This window comes from Helicoverpa zea, chromosome 8 (genome assembly GCF_022581195.2).
Source record: "Helicoverpa zea isolate HzStark_Cry1AcR chromosome 8, ilHelZeax1.1, whole genome shotgun sequence".
Lineage (NCBI taxonomy): Eukaryota > Metazoa > Arthropoda > Insecta > Lepidoptera > Noctuidae > Helicoverpa > Helicoverpa zea.
This window is the reverse complement of record NC_061459.1, coordinates 6,021,151-6,048,108: the sequence shown is the minus strand read 5'-3', so window position 1 is coordinate 6,048,108 and position 26,958 is coordinate 6,021,151. Positions and strand designations below refer to the sequence as shown.

The 26,958-nt window shown below is 38.1% G+C and overlaps 2 protein-coding genes across 4 annotated transcripts; both read left to right on the top strand.

Annotated features, from left to right (window-relative positions):
• The first annotated feature begins 663 nt into the window (after positions 1-663).
• LOC124632259 (97 kDa heat shock protein) lies at positions 664-12,276 on the top strand. 3 transcript variants are annotated; one of them, XM_047167024.1, is made up of 15 exons: positions 664-954; positions 3,382-3,622; positions 3,704-3,845; positions 3,988-4,124; positions 4,209-4,363; positions 7,231-7,433; positions 7,528-7,646; positions 8,013-8,159; positions 8,695-8,812; positions 8,902-9,155; positions 9,779-9,892; positions 9,994-10,203; positions 10,291-10,433; positions 10,610-10,778; positions 10,899-12,276. In XM_047167024.1, the coding sequence occupies exons 1-15, from the start codon at positions 839-841 to the stop codon at positions 11,052-11,054; spliced, it is 2,424 nt and encodes an 807-aa protein (XP_047022980.1). In that variant the 5' UTR covers positions 664-838; the 3' UTR covers positions 11,055-12,276. The 3 variants fall into 3 exon arrangements, with proteins under 3 accessions (XP_047022980.1, XP_047022978.1, XP_047022979.1); XM_047167022.1 differs by having other exon boundaries at positions 8,902-9,233; XM_047167023.1 differs by having other exon boundaries at positions 665-954; positions 9,758-9,892.
• A 6,981-nt stretch (positions 12,277-19,257) lies between these two features.
• On the top strand, positions 19,258-20,887 carry LOC124632774 (cytochrome b-c1 complex subunit 8). Its single transcript, XM_047167735.1, has 2 exons — positions 19,258-19,512; positions 20,719-20,887. The coding sequence occupies exons 1-2, from the start codon at positions 19,359-19,361 to the stop codon at positions 20,811-20,813; spliced, it is 249 nt and encodes an 82-aa protein (XP_047023691.1). The 5' UTR covers positions 19,258-19,358; the 3' UTR covers positions 20,814-20,887.
• The last annotated feature ends 6,071 nt before the right edge of the window (positions 20,888-26,958 follow it).

The window sequence follows — 26,958 nt, the reverse complement described above, 5'->3', positions numbered from 1 at the left end:
TTAGTAGATCTATATTTTGGAACACACACTGTCACGCCTTGCAACACTGATAGGATAGTGATAACCTATGACATTTATTTATTATGATCAAAATATAGGTTCTTAAAAAATATTGATTTATTGCGAGCTGCGTGAAATCTTAGACCAAACACAAATATTGTGCCATAATCGCAAAAAATCACTGTGCTGTCTTCAACACAGATTGCTAACACTAGTCGGATCTGTCGATAGAGCAAAATAGGTAAACGTTCGTCGTCTAGGGAGTTCCTTATAAGTAAAATTTAAAAGGGTCAGTGAATTCTCAAACATTTTGCTACAGTTTACGCGAAATTTGATAGTGTCTTGTGGCTAATTTTCAAGCAGAAGACTATAAGTATTAGCCTCCATTGGAGCACCGCGCACCTCCGTCGCGCGTTCATGGTTAAGTCACGGCCAAGCCGTAGGAGCTTCCTAGACGATCAATAAAATTGTGCAATTTTACGATTTTTTTTTTTAATTAAAATCACCCTCTAAAAATCAATAAAATTCCAAAGAATTGGAGTGTTGTGTAAGTTGATTATTAATTTATGAATGGAAACATTATTAGAAAAAAAATGAACTTAGCCAAATCGACTAATGACCAAATCGAATAAGAATACTAAATACAACACTACTGGCCACACTTCTAGAAAATTCGCGTACAAGCACGAATGAAGGAACTATGCGGCAATAAACCGGCGTTTGTACGATAGATTGATCGATTGTCGACTACAGCAACGTGTTTCTCTGTTCGTGTGATTCGGAAGATAAGCAAGATTTAACAATTCTTGTAAGAAATTAAGACAAATTTCAGTTAACGATGGCCGCTATGTCCGTCATTGGTATTGATTTCGGTAATGAATCATGTTATATCGCTGTGGCTAAAGCAGGTGGTATTGAGACAATAGCCAACGATTATAGCCTCCGCGGGACTCCGTAAGTACTAAACAGTGTTTTTATTTCTATATGAGGGTAAAATAATTTCTCATCATGCTGTCATCATGTCTCGCCCATTGACAAACCTAAAACCTTAAAACATCTGATTTGATTATCTGCTTGTCATGTTCGAGCTACGGGATAATTTTCTTGTAGGCTCACTATTCAATTCCTTAGCAGTTAAGATTTTTTGTATTCTCAAATCATCTAGCCCTTGGAAGATATAATTGACCTATTCTGACAGTAAACTTTTCCGTGATCAACAGTTTTCGTTTCAATGTCCTTGCAACAATTCGATTTATCATTGTAGGTTAGTCACACTTATCCAGAATATCACCTATATGCAATTATAGTTTTAATTTCACTCACATATTTGTCAGATTCCCAAATAGTAATGATTTAACGATCCATGTAACTGACAGATTGACCTAATTTCTATAATGAGTATGTATTTATATATTTTTTTATATGCATCCTGATGTAAATCATTTGTAAGCCTTGTATTCTGAAAATATGGTAAGAGATCATGACATAAAAATATATACTTTTACAGAGACATAGGTTAAATTTATGTGTAGACTCAGGCTGTAGCAATAAATATAAGATTATATGGAACATAATTATTATGATGTAATGAGCATACCATTATAGCATTATGTAAGTTGAAGAGCAAGCTTTGAAAACAAAACATACTATTTATTGTAGAGAAAATAGGCTAAGTTACTTGTGTCTGTGCTAGCGGATGGAAATTAATCACAACATTGTAACAGTTTGAATGGCACTAATATGATTTACCTACAGTCATCTTTTTACAGACTCAACGCCATTAAAGCCAAAATTCAAAAGTTTCAATTCAAACTTGATATAATTATGTCACTAATAACTGCAACTCTCATAGACCAACACCATAGACAACCAGCTATTCTGATGCACACAAATCTATGATGCCAAGCTACATTGTGTCATTACTATTACTGTTTTCCATCCCCCCTCATCAGCATCAAAGGTTGATCCTTTCCTGTCTATCATTTTATTTGTTACTCTAATCTAATAAATACTAACAGTCTTCATAAAAACAGGATTTAACCAATAAATCCGATACCCATAGGTCATGTTAATTGTAACAGTGATTTACACCATTTAACTATAATGATCACCAAACCATTTGCAATTGTGACATTGCTGACTTGACGAAAGGGTGGCAGACAGCTGATTACAGTTTTATAGTTTGATGGTGCAACTCACCATACTATTGCATGTTTAGTAATAATTCACTGTACAAAAAAAAATAAAAATGAGTTCACAATGAATGGAACTGTCTGTAAAAATCAGTAACATAGTTAAAATTCATTCATAACTTGGAAAATTCATTTTAGGAATGAATGTCATTGCTTCCATGTTTGTGGTTAGCCAACATTTGATAAAAGGTTATCATAATTCATAGTAGACATGGGAAAAACGTATCATTGAAAAGAAAAGATTGATATGTATCTTTTGATCACTGGGATATGTATTACTCTTTTGTATCTCTATATCCTTTCGAATCCGCGAGTGACTGTTGCTCAGAGTGACTCGCTTCGTTCAATTCAATCCAATGTATCACTAAATCAGTACGAACTAAGAGTGATAGATTCGTTTAGGATAGATAGATTCGTATATCAGTTTATAATATTTTTAAGTTTATTTTTTTTATTTTTAAGTTTCTATTTTTCATTTTAAATTTAAGTATACAATTATGTAATTAGCTGTTAAAGCCGTGTAAAACGAATAAATAAATAAAAATAATGGTCAAACACTTATTCTCGGTATCGAGAAAGTGAGACAGAACATTCTAAGTAGGGAAGTGCGAAAGAGATGTCTGGACTTTCCGATGAGAAACCGTGACGCCAGCCGCTCAACGCTGTGTGTGCGAGTGCAACACAGATACGGACGACGGATTGAATGAGTTGTTAAAGATACACTGATACATTCGGATTTGAACTGATACAAAGAGTGAGTGATAAGAACGGAAAGATACATATCTTTTTTATCTATCACTCCTGAGTTACCCATCTCTAATTCATAGTAGAAAAATCTATGATATTCAGTATCTCTAAATACAGCTATTTGTCATAAACTAATATCATTCGATGAATTTTATTTTTATCAAGTTTTCAAATGGCAAATAGTGTCTAAAAAAATACCATCACTTAGTAATTAAAAGTTACAATTACAACAAATAATTAATGTAGATGGCATTGAATATTTCACCGGTAATCTTTTTTTCTTCATAAAAAGTAATACTTTTTGGTACAAGGCTAGGTATTATTGTTGGTTGGCAATGTATTTAAATCTCTTACAAATATAGGATCACTTCAAATTATGTCCTTATAAGTATCCTGTCTACTTGTGATGATTTGTATTCCAATTGAGGAATTATATTTTCAGATCATGTGTGGCATTTTCATCGAAAAATCGAATATTAGGTGTGGCTGCAAAGAACCAGATGGTTACAAATATGAAAAATACTGTTTTTGGTTTCAAGAGACTATTAGGTAGAAAATTCTCTGACCCTTATGTTCAAAAGGAGTTGAAATATTTCCCATTCAAAGTGGAACAAAGACCTGATGATGGAATTGGTATCAGAGTGAATTACCTGGGAGAAGATAATGTCTTTACTCCAGAGCAGGTACAGTCTTGTGTAATAGTAAAAAATAAGATAATATGATATATTAAAAAAAAAAAAAAATATAACATGTCTAATTTTCAGATAACGGCTATGCTGTTTACAAAGTTGAAAGATAGTGCAACAATAGCTTTGCAGACCCCAATTAATGACTGTGTCATATCTGTGCCTAGTTACTTTACAAACTCTGAGAGAAATGCTCTATTGGATGCTGCTAGTATTGCAGGTAAGAACAACTATAAGTTTTTTCACTAAAGTTGTATGGCATGAAATTCTATTTATCTGCTATTGATATTTGATACTGCACATTTGTTAGCATATAAGGTAACATAGCCATAGTTAATTTGGTGCATATTTATTATTTTCAGGACTGAATGTATTGCGCCTTATGAATGAAACAACAGCCACTGCTTTGGCTTATGGTATTTATAAGCAGGACTTACCTGCACCTGAAGAGAAGCCTAAGAATGTGGTGTTTGTTGACTTTGGACATAGTTCACTGCAGGTATGTTATTACCTGTTTTGTGTTATACATGTATGTTTACTATACATATGTTTTAAACTAAACTTTGGATCATTAATTGTGTAGGTGTCAGCATGTGCCTTCAACAAGGGCAAACTGCGTGTCTTGGCTACATCAACGGATGCCCAATGTGGTGGACGGGACATTGACATGGCTCTGGCTGACTATTTCTGTCAAGACATCTTCAGCAGATTAAAGCTGGATGCCAGAAAAAATCAAAGGTTACTCACAGTTATATTATCATTTGTGCATATAATATATTAGTTTGCAATTAAATAGTTGTATAACTCATATTTGAAAAAAAAATATGCTTTAGTGCTATTGACATCCTTTACTGTTTTATTATTCACTAGCTTCTGCCCGCGACTTCGTACGCGGACCCTGTCCCTTATGCCTGCGACTACGGGGTCAGCAAAATCAAAGATCTGAATCGTCTGATACTGATATTAAATGTTCCATATATTTAATTTTTGTACTTTAACGGCAAAAGCACAGCAGACTAAACAAAACGCTGAGAACTGAACCGCAATAGACGTGACCATAGGGATAAAAGTAGTGATTCTAATTAGTCCGCATTTAAGTTGTGTGTGGCAAAAATATTACACGTATTATTACGTAAAAAAACATTAAATAGATGACAAAGTCGTGGTGACTTAGTGGAAGTCGTGGTGGTTTAGTGGGTAGAGAACCAGTCTCTCAAGTATGAGCGTGCGTCTTTAATTCCAGGTCTGGCAAGTACCTGCCAATGCAACTTTTCTAAGTTCGTATGTACTTTCTACGTATATTTTGGATGACCGTTATTTGGAGGGGATGTTAAACTGTAGGTTCCGGCTGTCATTGAAAATTCTTGGCAGTCGTTATGGGTAGTCAGAACCCAGTATGTCTGACCAGTTTTACCGAGGGGTGTTGGGGGTTGAGCGGTTAACCGGGTTGTGGAGGTCAAATAGGCAGTCGCTCCTTTTAAAACACTGGTACTCAGTTGCATCGTGACTGGAAGTCGACCCTAACATAATTGGGACAAAGGCTCTTGAGATAATAACGACAATAATAATGAGATATAAGCATCGCAGGATATCTGAGGCTGATGACGGGGAGTAGCGACCCCGCGGGGCTATATACTGAGTTCTCCACGGAGAGTATACTGTCCCCCATCTCCGGCCGGTCGGAGTGAACCATGACGGGGGTAGGTCTCACGCCTCTGGCTTGGCTTGACCATCCAGAGTGGAGTCGCTTGAGCAGGGTTAGTAGCCCTGCTCGGAGGATAGGTGCCTCGTGGTAAGTGACCCACAGGGAGCGCGTAATCTGCGTTTAAAATCCGCCGAGGTATCCTCACACTTCAGCCACTCATGTCCCTGTTGCCCATTTGTTGCTATTCAGTGACAGATTCCCGGGGGCCCAGTAAGTGAGCTGGCGAGTCTCCACCTGCCATTTTTACATGTATCTAATACATTGTCATCGGCAGGAGCCATAGTTCCCGTAGTTTCCCCATTCCTAGTCTATTAGCATCCCATCACAATAGCCCAAGTAGTATTCATCCACAGTTTGCAATGGTATAGCACAGATTGTCTTTTTTTTTAACGACGTTCACCGGGGATTGTCCTTGGGTTCATTTCTATAGTGTATAAAGGGATAATTGTCGGTTTTGTGTCACCATTTCATTAAAGTTGTCTCAAAAGGGCTTCAGCGTGTTGGCTTTGGCCTCACGTTTGCCTCCCAAAAATTCGGAACTCTGTAGTCCCGAGGTCTGGAAGAGACATACAAAATAATAATGAGATGTCACATGTCAGTGGTGGCCATAGCTGAAAACCAGCGCCGCGACTCTGTTTCGGATAGGGTCGCTGCATATGCTGAGCGAGGGCCATTTCGCGTGATTGTGACGCATATTTTCCTTTCACCATATTCCTCTGTTCTTCTTTTTTATTCTTGTTTTGTTTTTGTTTGATTTTATATGTATATTCGTTTATGTTTGTGCGTCACGAACGCGAATAAATGTTTTTTGATTTGATTTGATTTGATTAGATATATATAACGCAAAAAAATCGGAGAGTGGGGGCTCGTGACGCCACGTCTAGGTATGTAAAATTTGTACTAAGCAGTGACTTAACACAAAATTCAAGCGTGTTATATCTTCGTTATTATTTGTTTGTGAGAAGGAGAAAAGAAAAAATACGTGTCCATTATTTTAGGGTTATCTAAAAGACGGACTAATTACTTTTTTTGATTCACCATACCTATTTCATAACATTCATTTCTATACATTTCAAGTGTAGTATTGCTCTTGAAGTTCCACATCAGGTGTTCCAGATCTTCGATGTTTATACGTCAAAATAGAGAGTGCTTATCAGATTGAACCACTTTTGCTAAAACGTCATATCTTTATAAGCTATAGTCTAGCTGGGCTCCTGGGTTTCCACATCAGGTGTTGTACATCTTCAATTTTTATAAGTCAACAGAGAGTGCTTATCAGATTGAACAACTTTTGCTAAAACGTCATACCTCTATATGCTATAGTCTAGCTGGGCCCCTGGAGTTCCACATCAGGTGTTTTAGATCTTCAATTTGTATAAGTCAATAGAAAGTGCTTATCAAATTGAACAACTTTTGCTAAAACGGCATACCTGTATATGGTACAGAGAAGCTGGGCTCTTGGGGTTCCACATCAGGTGTTCCAGATCTTCAAATTTATTATCTCAGCTGAAAATGCTCATCACATGAAACAATTTTTGCCATGACACCATTTTTGTATCTCTTATAGTTTTGTTGGTCTGATGGTGTTCTGCATCAGGTCTTCAAGTTTCGAAGATAAATTATAGCCTATATGTTGACCAGGCTTAATACTGACGCAACAAAGAAAAAATCATTGAAATCCGTTCAGTAGTTCGGAAGATTAGCGTGTACAAACAAACAGACATACAGACAGAATTTTTTTTTTGGATTTGTGCTCCATTACTGTTTCTAAACCCCACCCAATTATTATTTTTTTAATATATTCAATGTACAGACACAGTTTTTTTACAGATTTATTATATGTATAGATTAAGTTGCTCTAGTTCATCATGAATCTTACACACATAATATTTCCTTGCAGGGCTTTCCTTCGGCTTCTTCAAGAAGTGGAGAAACTCAAGAAACAGATGTCAGCTAACAGCACCCGTCTGCCAATCAATATTGAGTGCTTCATGGAGGAGCGCGATGTCTCAAGTGAGATGCAGCGATCGCAAATGGAGCAAATCTGTGCTGAGACCTTCACACGCATCGAAAGAACTATGAGGGCCATATTGCATAATGCCAGTGAGTAACATTATTACTGCATTCTTATCTCTGTAGCTTTATATCTTCATGCACAACAACACATGCCATGTTAACATTAACATCATTGTTTCAGAGCTTAGACCTGAAGACATTCATTCTGTGGAGATTGTTGGAGGTTCTACTAGAATTCCTGCAGTCAAAAACTTGATTGAACAAGTCTTTAACAAGCATGCTTCAACCACATTAAATCAGGTAACATTAGCATAGATATGGTTTTTACATACTTCCTAACATTTATTTCTTTCCACTGACATATATATCACCAGCTGATTACAAACTGGTTGTAATAACACCATTTATATCTGACTACATACATACTATACAAAGAAATACAAATGTACTTAAACTTATGCATGGGCTGTGCATTCCTGCATAAGAGATTGTTTGAAAGAGATAACTCGGCCCTGGAACGCAAAGGGCTTACGAGAAAACATGGTTGGTTTTCGTCAGTAAGACTGACACTCCCCTATGCTGCACCCGCAGCGTGAGGGATTATTTGATGATTTCCAACAAAAAAAGGCCTTGAAAGGACAGAAGTGACGCTTACGTGTTGTACAGGACGAGGCGGTGTCGCGCGGCTGCGCGCTGCAGTGCGCCATGCTGAGCCCGGCCGTGCGCGTGCGCGAGTTCAGCGTCACCGACGTCACGCCCTACGCCGTGCGCCTCGCCTGGGACGCCGCCAAGGGCGAGGACGGTGACATGGAGGTCAGCAACAAATACTAGCCTTTATTCCAGTCTTCCCGCGGTTTTATCCGTACCCGGATAAAATAAAGCTTATGTTCACCAGCGATAATGTAGCTTCCCAACAGTAAAATAATTTTTCAAAGCTGTCATGAAGTTAAATCATGTCAAACAAATAATCAAATCTGTTCTTTTGTTTATAATATTCGTGTTGATTATTATCCTCTATTGCAGACAATATAAATACATAAATAATTTTCAAAAGATGATATGCAAAGGCAAGCTTAACCCAGAATTGGGTTTTCTTACAGCAAACCTTATTGTAAAAAAAAAGTTTATACATGGTTAGATAGTAATTACTTGTTTCACTTATTTGTGTACCTATGTACTTACCAAAGACTAATCTTGATAAATCTTTTTATTTAAAGTCAGTTTAAACCATCTTGTTCATTAAATGGTTTCAGTCTGAAAGCATACAGAGATAGAAAGATTTCCTTTAGATTTACACTACTACTAAAATGGACAGTGACATTTAATTGGTAAAATCTTTTAATTACAGGTGTTCTCTGCATTCCACGCTGCTCCATTCTCCAAGATGTTGACATTCTACAGGAAGGAGCCCTTCTCTGTTAGTGCTTACTACTCTGATCAAGTGCCCTACCCAGACACCTTTATTGGTATGTATCACAGTCTCAATTGTGCTAATATAACGTAATGGTCAAGACAAAAATAAATAATTTCTAACTACTTAAATAAATAATTCCAGGTCAGTGGCATATAAGAGATGTCCAGCCTACAGCTGAAGGCGAGTCACAAAAAGTGAAACTCAAAGTGAGAGTGAACATTCATGGCATAATCACAGTCGCCTCTGCCTCCCTTGTTGAAAAGAAGCAAGATGCTGCTCAAAATGATAATATAGAGATGGAGAATGCGAATGAAAATTCTCAGGGACAAGATGCTGCTATGGACACAAATGGCGCCGCCCAAGATCAACAACAAAATGGTCCTGAGAACCAAGAGGTGAGAGACGACGAAATGAAGGGGGAGCCTCAACAAAAACAGTCGTGGACACAGAAAGTAGGACAGTGGTTCAGCGGGGTACGTGTCGGTAGCGCGTGTGTCCAGTCCCGTGTTGTTTGTTGCCCGCCTTCTCTTCATAACGCCTAGTTTTACAATCTAACGCTATTTTGTTATCTCAGCCCTCGTTATTATAAACTTCTGGCAGCAGACATCACAATGTTACATTTCGTCCCCACCCTCATCTTGAGGTCCATTTGCACAAATTTCTAGTTTGATGAGGTTAGTACCGCCTCATGCGATTTCTACTTGTTTTTGTTCTTTTAAACTTATCTCTGTGTCCACGCATGTTTTTGTCAAGCTTGAAGTTGATTGTTTCGTTTTTTCATATTTTTCGTTCTGCAGAAACCCTGGAGTATGGAGGACTTGTGAAGCTTAAGTTATTTTTATTATTGTATTTTATTAAATGTTGAAATAAATGCAAATGGGTCACCTCATTGCTTGGAAATAAAATTTAAAGAAAAAACTTAAAAATACTATCCAAGCAGTGATGGTAGTGGGGAAAAATGTTTTTTTTAGATTTGAACTTGTGTGCTTATTCGCAGGATAACCCTGATGATAAAAAGGATAAATCAAAGGACAAGACCAAGAAGGTTCTCGTCAAAACTATTGAGCTCCCAATTGATGCCCAAACACATGGACTTGCTAAGAATGAACTCAATGCTTATTTGGAGCAAGAGGTAATTAATATTAGTTAAATATAAAATTAGACATTTATCATGCGAATTAAATAGTTGGAAAGATAGATAATAATCTCTCTCTTATATTTTTAAATTTTCAGGGTAAAATGCAAGCTCAAGACAGACAGGAAAAAGAAAGGGCTGATGCTCGTAACGCTTTGGAGGAATACGTGTATGAACTGCGGGGCAAACTCTCAGAGGGAGAAAGCCTGCATGACTTCATTGCGGAAGATAATCGTAACAGACTTGTTAATCAGTTAGACGCCCTAGAACAATGGCTGTATGATGAAGGAGAAGATCAACACAGACAGGTAATATTAATTGACATTCACACAATTTTAAGTTTTTACCTGAAGGAGAACTAAGAATGTTTTTTACGTTATTTTTGTTAATTCCAGGTATACAGCGATAAATTGACGGAGCTGAAAACTGAAGGCGAGCCTATCAAGCAGCGACGTCTGGAGTTCGAACTTCGTCCTGGCGCATTAGATGATTTCTCTAGAGCAATACAGTTGGCGAACAAGGCTGTCGACTTGTACAAGTATGTTATCTGTTTTGTACTAATATTTTAGGACCTTTAGGACTGATAGCTTGCAACACAGTAATATTCACACCATTGTGACAGAATTACTCACATTTACAGCAATATAATCAGTTATTGTACTTTCCATCGCTAGTAGTCACATGAATTTTTAATGAATATTTTGATTGTTTCAGGGCGGGCGACGCGAAGTACTCGCACCTGTCGGAGGCGGAGGTGCAGAAGGTGGCGGAGGCGGCGGCGCGCGCGCTGGCGTGGCTGGAGGCGGCGCGCCAGGCGCTCGCGCGCGCGCCGCCGCACGCGCCGCCGCCGCACTCCACGCACCACATCCGCCAGGAGCGACAGGTACACACAACGTACTGATTGTACTTACCACAATATTGACTTCTACACATAAGGATATATATGTTGAATAATTAAGAGTAATACGACGTTATAGTTATAATTATTAAATATCTATTTCAGACGTTTGAGAACACTGTTAACCCAGTGTTAAACAAACCGAAACCTAAAGAGAAGACGCCACCCCCGGCCAACCCCACAGCTGGCGACGGCCAGCCCGACGCCGGCTCCGCGCCTTCTGACGCGCAACAAACACAAGAACAAATGGATGTCGAATGAACGTCAACCACTTCTTCATCCTACCTGCACATATAATATACTAGATCATGACACTAAATAATTGCCCTGTCGTCGATGTAAACTGCAGCGATATTATTAACTGCGTTTAAACACATTCACCTGGTGTTCTTATTTAGTTTTATGATTAAACCGCAATGTTCACCCTGAAAGAACACAGTTAAATTATAGTGAATATTTATTTTTATTCAAATGATGAAATATCTGGTAACTTTGTTGTTATTGTCTAATATGCTACTTTTTTTACATATTTTTTGCAGGCCAATAACTTGATTAATAGCGCATTTCAAAGTCTAGGCATATAATCTGAGTAATAAATAGTATTAACCTAATTTATATTTTGGTTACAATTTGTACACCTAATTAATGCATTTTTGTGCGGTTACTACAATTTTATTTCATGTGATGTGATAAAATTGAATGTAGTGAATAAATATATAGCCAATAAATTAATACACATGAGCATATATTGAATATAAAGGTGAAATTAGAATTTAACAGAGTTATTACAAACAGTTTAAACAGACTTTTGATGCGTGGTTAAACAAACACACATCGAGTGGATATTAAACCTTTTAGTAATAACAGCGTTTGTCATAAGTAGTAACTATTTGTTAAATTTTACTTCTTGACTGCTTTATTGATGACTCCTATAGTTTTAATTCCACCTGTGTGCTCATGTACTAGAGTTTAATTAAGGTTTTTGTGTTGTTTAAATGGTATAATAAAAAAACAACCGTAACAATACTTACAAATGTTTAAGGGTATGTTTGCTGATTTATATGATATAGCTGTATTCTACATACATTTATTTCACTTCTGTTATTGGAGATTTTGGTACTAAACATTCACTTATTGTTATCTTGGTGATTAGTTGAGAAATCTCGCATTTTGGTAGTTGATGAGAATAAATGTGTGTTGTACTACACGATTCGAAATCTTGGTTTCGACTTTGAATAGAGCCTTAAATAACGAATACTTTTAATTTTCTTCTCTATAATAGTTGGTATTACTGGCAAAAGCATAAGAAGATTAAATATATTATCACTTCTGCTGTGTTCTTAATGCGAACAAAATGCACATGCTATAAGTAGAAAACTATATTCATCGATCCTCGCAGAAGTCAATACATTAAAGGTACATTTGAAATACTTACACTCAGTAATTTCTCAAATATACATTAATTTTGCCACTCACTACAAAATATTTGTTTTTTTTTTGTCTCGTAAGATAAAACCCCATGGTTTAAAAAGTACAACAATTTATTTACTGTGCAGAACATGCTGAGGCAAAATCGAACCATTTTTATTGAACATCGTCATCCAACTCCTAATTTGGCCTGAGGTAGCTGAGAATGCTGAGATTATGATCCTGGGTGCGGACTAACCGACCACTTCCTATACTACGACTGAGTAGTCTTGATTTTTGTTTTCATCACTGTTGTTTAATCATAAGTGCAAATCTTTGGCAATACTACTGCGCACCTTAACAGCTTAAGGCGACGAATTGGTCAACAATGATTCCATAACCGGCACGCGCATCTAAGGCGCCAAAAGGGGTCGGAGCGTCTGAGCGGGGCGAGGATAACAATACGCGCGCTAGCTTATAACTAAAAGTCGTAAGCGACAAAATGGTTTTGTAATTTTATTATTTAGAAATGATAATTTGATAAACATTCCTTCTACAATTTTAAAGAGTATGTATATACTCAACTACTAAAAAAGTCAAGAGGCTTAAATCGGTCCAGTTTGCCCATAATATGTGAATCTCTTTTTAAAAAGAGGTATGTTTGATATATTTTTCTCTGTTATAAAAGTTACCTAATCATGTTTCTACGTCTAACAAAATAAGGTTTATATCATGAACTTTCAGGTAACCAAGTTGTATTTTGATCCGTTTTGTATTTACTGAGAAAAATTGAGATCCTTGGCGCCAAAAATTCCAATTCGTCCTCTTAACTTTAATATTATAAAGAATTGATTATTAGCTCCTTAACTACTGAATGGGTTTGAAATCTTTTTCATTAATGGGAAATAACTGCCAGGTAGAGATCATCACATCACATCGCGAAAGAACCTTATTAGCGATGACGTGTACGTATTTGGGCCAGACGTAAATTGTTTATAAGTTGTATTTTTTTTTTGCGTGCACTCTCACACTTCAGTATTGCCATATCACTGTGTGTTGTTGTCACTATAGTTCTACGAACGTTAAAAAAGAAAAAAAAACTGATCCTTAGTGCGTTTAGTGTCATAATTCCAACATTTTCAAATTTCTAATTAGTAAATAACTTAAATACTAGATAAAATCATTCCATACCTAATTGAAAGATGCTGTATATGGGACTTTTTAAGCCATAAGTTCGTTCCTACCTTTGTTGTTTCGTTGTTTTTTTCAAAACTTTGTTTATCTCGTATTTAACTCCTGGTTTTACAAAAGGATGACCTGGTTTTAAGGATAAATTGTTGTTCTGACAGTTACCTTAATGATTCTTTCTATTTTACTGATGTAATTTCATCGAGTTGAGACAGTGTTGTATCTGCTGTTTAATGATTGGTTCATCTGGCCTATTGTACATTTGCTAATATAAATGGTCCAACCATTACTGTTATTTGTGCATTAAAGCTTAGTAAATGGATAATTTAACATACCATACTCTTTTTATACTTCACTGCCACAATCATGAGGCCCCCCAGTCCTATAGTTTTAAAGAAAACTACAAACTGACGACGTTTTTGCACTCAAAAGGTACATTAAATATTTAGGCATTAATGTAGGTTTTGTATATAAAAAAAAAAAGTCATGGTGGGTTAGTGGGTAAAGCACCAACCTCTGAGTGCATGGGTTCGATTCCAGGGGCGCGATTCTACTTATTTTTACTTACGCGACAGACGATTCACATCCGACTGAGATCCAATAACGACGATTGAAGCGTATGTGGCATTCCTCTATTTTTTCTTTTAAATAAATGTTTTCATCAGTTTCTGTGATCCATTAATGAATCATATTGTCTGCAAATGATTTACGATTGCAATATGATTGTAGAGCAAACTACCGTATAGTATAGACCAAATGGAAGACCAATCGAATATCATTGGAATATGATTGGTCTTAGAGCTCTGCCTCATTAGGAAGCCAATGGCGACGTCGCGGGCTGCGTATCCAATCAGTTATTTCTTACAACTAAAGCGAAGCCGCGCGATGCGCTTCGACTCTGCGCTAGTATAAATCGACCCTTACTCACTTGGCCACGGTTTGGCAACGTGGCCAAATTGGAAGCGTGGCCACGAGCTACAGTTCCCTACTCGGCTTCTGGCTACTCTGGCAGCTTGGTGAGAGGTTGCCGCGGTTGCCACAGTATAAAGCTGGGTACTCACTTAGCAGTGCAGCACGTAAGGTATCAGATACGGTATCAACCTGCAAGTGGGTACGGCTCGTCCACAGTCCTCACGAGCACACTGCGAGCCGCCTTTGTGTTCGCAGTGAAACCGCCACTCGGCGGGTGACTGCGAGCTTACAGCGCTCCACGCGCGAGCGGCTCGCAGCGGGCTCAAGCCTACGTACTCACTTGATCCCGTATCTGATACGTTACGTGCTACACTGATAAGTGAGTACCCAGCTTTATGTACGCGCGGTAAAGTGCACCTCCCTCACTCAGTCGCCAGTCAGCGTGCGATTTCTTCAGCGACGACGTAAACAATTGACTGCCGAGACGCCATGGCCACTCGAATTGGCGACCTTTGGATGCCAGGCCTGCGCCGCTAGCGACGTCGCCATGGCGTCTCAATGAGGCTGAGCTCTTATATTAGTAGCAGAATGCCCGCTATGGTTAAAACTGCTATTGCGATTCGATTCTGACATTATTAACTTAGCAGAATCGCCCCCCCTGCTATTTACAGTAGTTTTGTGCTTTGTTTTGTTAGGACCGTAGAGTTCGGGACTCAATAACGCTACTGTAATGTGTCAATTGGATATCAATTGAATCTCAAACAGGGGCCCGATTCTCCTAATTTTAGTTAAGCAACGTACGATTCACATTCGACTGCGATCCGATCCCGACTCGATTACGATTGAAGTGTATGTGGCATTCCGCTATTTTTTATTCGAAATAAACGTTTTTATCCTTTTCTGTCATTCAATAATGAATGATCTTATTATAGGGAAATATTAAAACTAAGTATCAAAATATTCATCCGCATCGCTGTCAGCTGGGATCGTGCCCAAAAGGCTGGCTGCATTGCCACGCTGGATGGCAATGCATATCCTTTGACCGAAGTATAGGCCAGCCCTTTGGTCACGAGTGGACTCCACTAATCGCTTACTAATTTCTCGAAAGAGTCTGTGGGCACTTAGGCCCCATGGTCCCAGGGTTTCAACCCCAAACGGCTCAAAAATGCAATTGCCGGTGAGGTTTACATATTTGTGCCGCTTGAGGTTTTCCGCGGCTGCAGCAGCTGCACCGACACAGCTCACCGTACTGGGAAGGTGGGAAGGTGCAAGGGTGTCGACGCAGGTTGCGTCCCACACCAAAGACCTTCCCATCTTCCAAGGCATTATAGACATCCCGTCTGGTCTCTTGCCATCGTCGCGTGCCAAGCCTCTGGGTTCTAAAATGGCTGGCACTCCGGCGGTGACAAGAGCACGACGGATAATGTCATTTATGCTGGCGTGTCGTGCCATGCGACCAGCACTTTTGCTACAGGAAAGACCATGGTGCCCAAGGCGGTCCACAGATTCACCGCACTGGCAGCGATGCGGAGCCGCAGTGGGAGCGCCGAGGCGTAGGCATGTAGCGAGCCGGAATGTAGTGTCACCCAGCATGGTCCCAACGCTGGATGACGGCAGTGCGTGAAGCCATAACCCTGACTCCCACTCTCCCACAGCCAGTAGGCGGGCACGCTCAGCAGTATTGACAGATGTTTCAATTAGTTTATTTCTCGTCAATCTGCAGAGCGGCTCGTCCCACTGTCTCTGGGAAGCCGGGTTGTCAGGGAAGGCTGTGTTTGGGCAAGCCACTTTCCAGGGGCCCGATTCTCCTAAGTTAATAATGTCAAAATCGAATAGCAATCTAATCGCAATATGATCGCAATAGCAGTTTTAACCATATCAGGCATTCTGCTACTAATAAAAGACCAATCGTATTCGATTGACATTTGATTGGTGTGCGATTGGTCTGCTATTTTGGTGATTTTGGTCAATACGGTAGTTTGCTGTACAATCATTTTGCAATCGTAAATCATTTGCAGACAAAATGATTCATTATTGAATGACAGAAAAGGATAAAAACGTTTATTTCAAAGAAAAAATGCCACATACGTTTCAATCGTAATCGAGTCGGGATTGGATATCAGTCGAATCGAGTCGAACGTGAATCGTATGTTGCTTAAGTAAAATTAGGAGAATCGGGCCCCAGGCGTTCATGCCATCAGTCAGACACGGCACCTCAGAATCGACCAGTGAAGGGGCTAAAATTTTTCTGGTCAACTCCTTAGTGCCGCAGACCGAGGATAGGAACGCCGGTAGACTTAAACTGGAAATTTTGCGACGACGTTGTGTTGCGGATGAATATTTTGATACTTAGTTTTAATATTTCCCTATAATAAGATCACTTATACTTGGATAATATAATGAATCATTTTGTCTGCATATGATTTACGATTGCAATATGATTGAAGAGCAAACTACCGTTATAGACCAAAATCACCAAAACAGCAGACCAGTCGCAAACCAATCGAATGTCGTTGGAATACGATTGGTCTTATATTAGTAGCAGAATGCCCGATATGGTTAAAACTGCTATTGCGATCATATTGCGATTCGATTTCTATTCAATTTTGACATTATTAACTTAGGAGAATCGGGCCCCTGGGGCCCGATCACTGGGCCCGATTCTCCTAATTTTACTTAAGCGCCATTCGATTCACGTTCGACTGCGATCCAATCCCGACTCGATTACGATTGAAGCGTATGTGGCATTCCGCTATTTTTTGTTTAAAATAAATGTTTTTATCCCTTTCTGTCATTCAATAATGAATCATTTTGTTTGCAAATGATTTACGATTGCAAATGATTGTACAGCAAACTACCGTATAGACCAAAATCACCAAAATAGCAGACCAGTCGCACACCAATCAAATATCAATCGAAGACGATTGGTCTTTTATTAGTAGCAGAATGTCCGACATGGTTAAAACTGCTATTGCGATCATATTGCAATTCGATTTCTATTAGATTTTGACATTATTAACTTAGGAGAATTGGGCCCCTGAGATAAATGGAACGAATTGTTGACATGTAAATATAGTGAAAAGGATAAAAACTTTTATCTAAAACAACAAAATGCGGAATGAGGGATTTTGTTTTTATTATTTTCCTAGCTGATGCGTAGATGGCGTTGATTTTGTTACGGTTACTGCAAGGAACAGAGCGTCATTTATCTTACGTACTTATCAACAATTTTAAAAAATAGTGAATAAAAATGGAATAAAAGGAGAAAAAGAAGAAATGTAGTAGGTACAATGCCATCCATCAGTTTCTTTTTTTTTTAATTCTCAAAGACAACCTTAAGGAGGAAGAAGCACTTAAGGGGAAGCCGGTTGAAAATGAGAAGTTCTGAGTAACAAAAAATATTTTATTCGGTAATAATAATATCGTTAAGAGAAACATGACTGGGTATATCGTTGCTTTATCTCGGACGACATAAAGGTTGCTCTTCAGGGGGAGTTTCAAACATAAAGTCTCTTGGGTTCTTTCTTTGCGATCTGCGGTAAGTTTCTTCAATAGATATATAAGTGATGTAACCCACAATGAAAACTGAAAAAATGTAGGTATTTGTACATATCGTAAACGCGACTTGAATATTAAGGGTCAATTCCCACTGAAAGAGCAGCGGCCGGCAGCGGCCGGCAGCGGCCGTAATTGCAAGGGATTGAGTGCGAGCGCGGCGGGCCGCGCGGCGCCGCGCTCTTACATTTTCCGTGCGGATGCGTTACGGCCGCTGCCGGCCGCTGCTCTTTCAGTGGGAATTGACCCTAAGACAGAGGCAGGTTGGCAAAACAAGGAATGTAAAAACAGAATAGTGTAACTTCCGAAGAGTGAAAGAAGTTTTCAATTTTCGCAGCTTAACGAGTTTTCCCTCTTACTCTGGCCCACCGCGGCGCACATTTTAGCTGCGTGTATTAATTTGTTTGATATCGTGGGTCTGCGTTGCGTTTCTACTGGTTACGTGGCTACTTGGTTTCGTGTACTCCAATGGAAACGTAGACCCACGTCGATAGCGTTGAGCTATGTAACCGCCTATTCAAGCAAGCCACGCATGTATCAATGACGTCAATTCATGTTTAGAATCTCCGTGGGTTGCAGTGGACACAACCTCATAGATTTTCTTCCAAAGCACAGCTTAATACACGCGCGTAGCCTCTCCGTGCACCGCGGTGGGCCTGCGCCTTTACAGAGTCGGGTTTGATAATGGAGACAAAAAAGCAATCAAATCATTAGTTTTATATAAAAATCCATTTGATTTTACCTGGCAACCAGGTGGGCATAGTTGCTAAAGTCCTTGGTATAAAGTTAGGTATTCCATGTGCAAAAGCAGTAGCAAAAGGTTTTTGTTCGTGTGGCGATATTTTATAATAAATAATCCCACGAATTACAGCTAAATCACCGAATGTTCTCCCCATCTTTAATTAATTTAAATAATCACGATTATCAATAACGCAAGAATTGTACCAAAATTACTGAGAATATAACAAAATGGTGTCATACAATAGAAAAATTGACATTTCAATTCACATTTATTTTTAAAACGTGATTAATGGTCAATCACGGGCCAATCCGATATAACGTGGTGCAAAAAATAGTATCGATAGAACTATTTACATCATCTAACCTCCCCACCATCACTACAGGTGGGATGAGGCGGCCGCGGTTTTTTAAATGAATTCTAAAATATTAGATTAGATTAACTTTTTGTTTATATTACATTACTATATAGCCGTTTTCCCGCGGTTCCACCCGCGTCCCGTGGGAGCTACTGCCCGCAACGGGATAAAATGTAGCCTATGTTACGCAGACTCGCAGATAATATAGCTTTCTAATGGTGAAAGAATATTTAAAATCGGTCCAGTAGTTTTTGAGTCTATCCTATCTATTTGAATCTGTCAATTGTCATGACTGTCATTCATTGACATTTTTGACACTTGAGTATTTTACTTACTGCATGCATGTAAGTAGTAGACAAGCGATTATATAATTCAACGTTTAGAGTGAATTAATTCAATAAAAAAAATGGGCAAGCACTTTGGGGAACTTGCTAAAATCCGAGGATTGATAACTTACAAGCTATCGCCCCATGAACAACGTGCTTACGCTAATGCTGTTTCTGTTGGATTGCCCAATATATTCCGCAGATTCCGCGAAAGCGTATTCAAGTGGGCCCCACGTAAGTATTAAAACTAAATAAGATCAAGATATAGTGCATATTCAGAAAGCTTGATTGAGTCTGACAATTATGCAACATCTGGGATGGGTTTCATGCAAAGTTTAGTAATGTAATCATCATTGTAACTAGAGGTCTCCAATTAGTGAATTTTATCACTGTCCTAATATAAGGAAGTGGCAAAATATCTTAAGCTCTTGTTGTTTGTGTAGTTATCCCTACAAACCTGTTACTAAAAAGTAGTTTCTTAATATTCGGATTTGAAGTAAGTTACATTGAAAATCATTGACAATAATCTAAAATCGTAGTAATAGAGCTCCGTTTTACCCTTTTGGTTACAGAACCCTAGAAATCAATACAAAGAATTAAGCATTTTTAAAATCAACCATTCTGATTTCTTTTTGCCAACTAATACTATAAAACAATAGGGCAAAGGAGATTGGGCAAGAATGTATGAAGTTTGGTCCAAATGTCCACCACGAACGAGACCTATATAATTAAATAGTCCACTTAATTTAGAGTAACTTTTACTAAGAAAGTAAAAAAAAAACAATGCCAAAAAAAAGTTATAGCCAAAAATGTATTCTTAATTTTCGGTAGTTTTTGTATGTTATCATTATTATTTTTAATTTTATTCCACTTCCATTTCCGCATTTTATCTAAAACTAAGATGAGTAAGACACATTTGCATATAAACAGCCCATATTTTTTTGCCCAATGGATGTACGAATCACTAACCAATTGAGGCGCCAGAAGTGCTTGAATATACTCAGCGGATCCTGGATCTAAGAAAGTTCGATGTAACTGGTGGGTAGTGTCTTCTCTCTAATAATGAACAATTCTTTTTTGTCAGAAGTTAAAGAAAGTACGATAATCGAACATCACGAAAAGTAATTGAAAAAATGAAATTGAAAAAATCTATAAAATGTTTTATTTGATTTTGCTATAACTTTTTTCTGGCGTTATATTTTTTTTACTTTCATGACAAAAAATGTTCCATATTTAACGGGCTATCTAGCCATATAGGTCTCGTTCGTGGTGGACATTTGGACCGGAATCGCCCATTGTCCTTTTGTTAGGTTCATCATCATCATCTCAGCCATAGGACGTCCACTGCTGAACATAGGCCTCCCTCTTAGATCATTGTTAGGTTATAACATTATTTTTAAATTGTGCAACATGATATATAAATTTATTTCCTTTTTTCAGCCTTCATCATTGGTTACTTAGTCTACGAGGGAACTGAACGAGAACATACTCGTCTAGCACGCAAGAATCCTGCTGATTTTGAAAATGATCAATAAATAGATGTATTAATTAAGCAACAATATTTCAATATTTATGTTTTAGTTGTTAATTAAAAGTATGTAAAAGCACAGATATTATTTTAATAACCAGATTTGAGAGACTGTGATGTAAATTGTACAGATTGTACTTAGCTGCATCTCACAGCCTGGGGGAACTGCTTCCGTTATTAGCCACAGACCATTACCATGGGGGCATTTTACTTCCAATGCTTACTGGTACAGTCAAAGCCAAACTGGCTATACGGCTATACACATACAAACATCCAAAACTGCCACACAATGTAGAGTTCATGAATTGCTTGACAAAATGAAGTACACATTCTTAAAGTTTTGAAGTAGCTAAACTCTAACTTGAGTAATAATTACTACATCGTACCCAGTGGCGGATTTACCAATAGGCCAAGTAGGCCAGTGCCTAGGGCGGCAGATTTAGAGGGGCGGCAAATTTAGCTATTTTTTTTAAGTTTTTTTTTTTAAATATAATTACGAGTACACAATCCATATATACGATCGATAAACGCACTGTACTACATACTTAGGCTTATGTGATCATGAATTTGAAAATACCTATTCCAATAGCGTTTCAATAAAAATAATATAAAAAACCGCGAGCAAAAAAGAGTTAAAGCACCGAAGTAGCAAAAATAACTGACGCTCTACGCTGACAATTTCTAAGCTTTTAGGAGGTGGAGGACTTTTGTATCCCAGAACTCGAAAAATTTCGCGCTCGCTGCGCTCGCATTTTTTTCAGGTTACACTGGTTTTTTTTTTATTTAAACTTGTTTGAGTATTTTTGTGTGACTCAAAAAGCTCGCGCTCGCTGCGCTCGCGCCTTTCACTTGACAGTGCCCTTTCTCTAATTTCTTTAGGTATCACTGCGTCCCAAAAATCAAAATTTCGCGCTCGCTACGCTCGCGGCTTTCTTCTTTCTGCAGTGGTATTTTTTTCACACTCGTTTGGGTACTTTTGTGTCCTAGCACCATGAATGATTTCTACACGATTTTTAAGTACTTCAATTACAATTTTAGTCCGTGATTATATTTTGTCGTTTTTCTTGGGGGGGTGTTTTATAGGTAGTCCGCCCCGGGTGCCACAAGATGCTACGCCGCCACTGATCATAGCACCCGAACGAATGAACCGATTTCAATTTAGTATTTTTTTTTGTATTACAGGTGTTTTACGGGCGAGTGTTCTTAGCAGGGGGGGGACACTCCGTACATTTTGACAGCTAAGTAAACGAAGAGTCGCCACCTTTTATTTGGCCCGGAAACTATTTACTATCTAAAAGATACCTTAAATTACCAACAGATGGCACTACACTATAATCGATTTTGTTTGTTAATATAAAATTATTTATGCAATATTAATTAGAGAAAAGTATGAGGAAAATATTAGACACTTTAAAAAAAGATAAAATAGGCGAATAAATTAAATACGGTTTAAAAAAGCACAAATATCAAATTTCATCTAAAAAGACCTGGTGTTAGTATTCCAAGTAACTTAACAAAACCGATCATAATAATATCAATATGGCGGTTTTTTGCATTCCGCATACACGCGTAAATAAAAAGTAATATATAATAATTATTTGTTTTCCTTCGACCTTTTACTATATTAACGATGACATTTTCTATTAGGGTAAATAGCACCATGTAACTATAACGATAACCAATGTTATAGTTATATGGTGCTACTTACCCTAATAGAAAATGTTATGAATATGATGCATAATTATAATATTTTTATAGCTATAGCTATGTAGGTAGTTCGGGGCCAATTTAGAGAAAGATGGCGCATTGTCAAATAGGCATGATGACAAAATTTTAAATTCCTTTGTATGATGTAGGTATACGTCTATTTTATATGAAAAATTATTAATTTTAAGAAAATGCGAAGTTTTTTTATCAAATAATTGCATTTTTCTCTGTCCACTTTGAATCAGGCGCGAAAACGCTTGTCAGTGTCATGTCGTCACTTGTGACGTCACGACTGAAATTACAAGACGCAAGTAAACAACGCTCGTGCAATAATTAAGTTTTTTGTGTATATAAATATGAATTCGAAAGTGCATAGGTGTTGTGGGGTCCCCCAGTGTAAGAACACATCCAAAACAACTCCTGATAAGTTATTTGTGTACGTTCCTCACAATAAAAAAATACGAAACAAGTGGCTTAAACTTGCAAGGCGAGATTCAAAAGCAATATTGCCCAGGGTACAACTTTATTTTTGTGAAGATCACTTTGATGTAAGTTATTACATAGTTCTCTAGATTCTAACATAGAAGTTTTTTTAATTAAACTAATACCCTTACATGGAAGTTTTTTTAATTAAACTAGTATACTTAAATGGAAGTTTTAACATTTTCTAAATTCAGCTGAACAAAAATCTTTATTTGATGCCAAAAACTCTCCCAGCATTATGATATCAATTCTAGGCAAATTAGCGCTGTTTGCCTTGATAAATCCGGGCTCCATAACTCGTGTTATAAACAATTAATTAATTAAAAACAAAGATCGCAGTGGAAGTTCACAATAACGAAATGTGACGTTCGCGCGCTTTCACGCGAGTTGTTTTGAGAGATGACGTCACGAGCTCTGATTGGTGTTCAAGATATCATGGCGGATTGCCTTATTTCGTAATTTTATTTTATAAAAATACATATTAATCACATTATTAATAAAGAAAACAATGCGCGTTTTATATTCCAAGCTTCAAGTTTAATTTAATAAATATATTATTTTAATGATTTTTGATTACTGTCATCATGCCTATTGGGTTGCAAGAATAACACGTGAGTGGGCTCTCTTTTCCCTATACAGGGTTACTGGTAACTCGACGTATTCCTTGCAGGACATCATAGTAGGGTTAAAATGCAACAAATTAAGCCACTAAATGTTCTACCGAAATTCAGTAGTTTTTGAGTTAGTAAGGGTTTTACATTTTTTGTGAAAAATCCCAGATTAAATTATTTGAAGCCAATTTGAAAATTATTCACGGGGCGACTGTATTGAAATTGAAGTTATTATCATAGTTGACACCGTAGCGGATCGTTTTTAATAACTAAAAGTTCAAAATGACTAAAACTTTGGTGAAGATCACTAATCAAACATTTTTTTTTTTGTAATTTTTGCTATTACTTCATACAAAATGTTGTCTTAGCACAAAAAAATACACTACACCAGGTGTACAAATTATTAGAAAAATATCCTTGTCTTATCAGCTATCCAAAAAGGTATGATGGTCAATACTTTTGCGTGTGTGACAGGGAAAGATAGAAGGTTTATGGGGAGCAGCTAAAATTGCGAGACGGTCAACCTATTGTTTTAAATTCCTATTATTCGTAGTTTTTACCTGCGTTTGAATTCCAAACACTCGGCAAGCTTTAGGATTGGTCACTATTGTTCCCTCGGTACGAGACAGGGTGCGACTACACAAAATCTGGTCGTCAGCGTTAGTTAGTTACAACTCTACGTCGCGCAAGTTCGTGTTTTGTAATCTGGCTATATCCTTGACTGTTGCTCCATATCTTGCTCTTGTGTTGTTCTGTGCGTTCATAAGTGCTGACTATGGCTGCATATTCTAATCAAGAATACGCTGACATATTGTACTGTTACGGACTTTGTGACGGTAACGCTGCTGAGGCACGAAGATCCTATCAACTGCGCTTTCCAAACCGCCGACTCCCCCACGTTAGTGTCTTCGGATCGACTTATCGGCGATTATCTGAAACTGGCAGTGTTCAAAGAAGCAGGCAAATTGACACTGGTCGTTCTCGGAGATACACGGCTGAGGACGAGGAGCCGATTCTTCAGCGTTTTATTGACAACCCCAACATATCTACAAACATGGTAGCGCGTGAGCTTGGTATGTCACAGTGGAAAGTCTGGTCTGTAGTTCACTTGTCAGGCCGACATCCATACCACTACCAACCCGTGCAGTCATTAGAAGAGGGAGATCCGCAGAGACGGCTTGAATTTTGTCGTTTCATGCTTAATGCCGATGCCGAAAGCGAAAACTTTTTGAAAAACATTCTGTGGACCGATGAGTCATGTTTTGACCGTGATGGTATCACAAATTACCACAATTTACATTACTGGGCACCGAAGGGAGAAGGAAACCCTAAGAAACTGAAACCAACCGCATCGCAGCGTAAGTTCTCGCTTAATGTTTGGATGGGTATTGTCGACGATAAGTTAATAGGCCCACATATTTTACCCCGAACATTAAATGGGGAACTTTATGAAGATTTCCTAAGAAATCATTTAGCAGCACTGCTCACGGATGTACCCGAAGAAAGAAGGGCAAACATGATATACCAACATGATGGATGTCCAGCCCACTTCCGCATCACAATTCGACAATTGCTGGATGAAAACTATCCAAACCGATGGATTGGGCGCGGTGGGCCGATTCCGTGGCCTGCACGAAGCCCTGATCTGACGCCGCTAGACTTTTACGTCTGGGGTCATATGAAAGACCTAGTTTATGTCACCCCCGTAAATTCAATTGAAGAACTAAGGGAGAGAATAACAGATGCGGCGAATCAGATGAGAACCACAATCACAAAAACCGAAGTGAGGAAGCGAATAAGAGCATGTATTCGAAACCGAGGACAGCACTTCGAACAAGACGTGTGAAATAATGTTATTAAAGACCACAAACTCATATTGATTAAAAATAATGATAATGTTCACGAAATTGTTTAATTTGATTTTCCGAATAAACACCTTCTTGTACTAAAGCAACAACGATTTTCATAATGCAATCCAAGACTTTGTATTAACTTTCATACTATTTTGGATAGCTGATAAGACAAGGATATTTTTCTAATAATTTGTACACCTGGTGTAGTGTATTTTTTTTGTGCCAAGACAACATTTTTTATGAAGTAATAGCAAAAATTACAAAAAAAAAAATGTTTGATTAGTGATCTTCACCAAAGTTTTAGTCATTTTGAACTTTTAGTTATTAAAAACGATCCGCTACGGTGTCAACTATGATAATAACTTCAATTTCAGTACAGTCGCCCCGTGAATAATTTTCAAATTGGCTTCAAATAATTTAATCTGGGATTTTTCACAAAAAATGTAAAACCCTTACTAACTCAAAAACTACTGAATTTCGGTAGAACATTTAGTGGCTTAATTTGTTGCATTTTAACCCTACTATGATGTCCTGCAAGGAATACGTCGAGTTACCAGTAACCCTGTATATTACTTTACTCTTTGGTTCTTAGACATGTTTGATGAAAATCGATTGAGCCGTTTAAAAGTTACAGAGGTTTTACGCTTTAAAGTCGCTGTCAAATAAACTTGTTAGGTCAACATTAAACTCTTCGATACATAGCGGGTTGCAAAAAAATCTGGTAACTGACAGAAGTATCATTAAGTTCACAATCATTAGGGGCGGCAAAAATTGAATGGCCTACTAGCGGCCAATTTGTAAATCCGCCACTGATCGTACCTACTTATTACTGACTAAGCTACTTGCTTATCAACCAGAACTCCAACCCTCTTATTATAAAATGTGGTATCAAACAAGTATCGGCTTTTGTACTACCTTTAAACCAGCTTAAAGTATCATAAGTACCGTAACTAACCAAGACATCTTCAGTCTGGTTTACCACCACTACCTTATAATATGGTGGCAAAAGTCACCATAAGCTAATAAATCCAAAAGTAGGTAGCTTAGCTTCTAACAAGCCTTTCTCAAATCCGGCCTAACGGCCTCTGACGTAGTATTATAACTGAAACTGCAATTGAGTAGCATTTGTGGACACCGTCTTGGGTCTTTACGTGCCCTCTCAGGCACGGGTGACAGGGGTGTAACATTAAAGGCCTATTCAAACCTGAGCGATATTCGCTGCCGCTGTGGGTAGAGGTACGTACGGCGCGGATTTCGCTCAGGTATTTAGTATCAAGTACCGCGGCTAGAGCGACCTGAGCGATATTCGCTGCCGCTGTGGGTAGAAGTACATACCGCGCGGGAGCAGCGGCATGCATCCCGCCCCTCACTCCGTGAAAATTTCTTACCTCTCTGAGCGAAACTCGACTACCGTGCGTTATTCTACCCACAAGGATAGCGAAATCCGTTTTGACAGTAATATTACCGCATACCCACAGGGTTTTGTCTGCTGCAGACG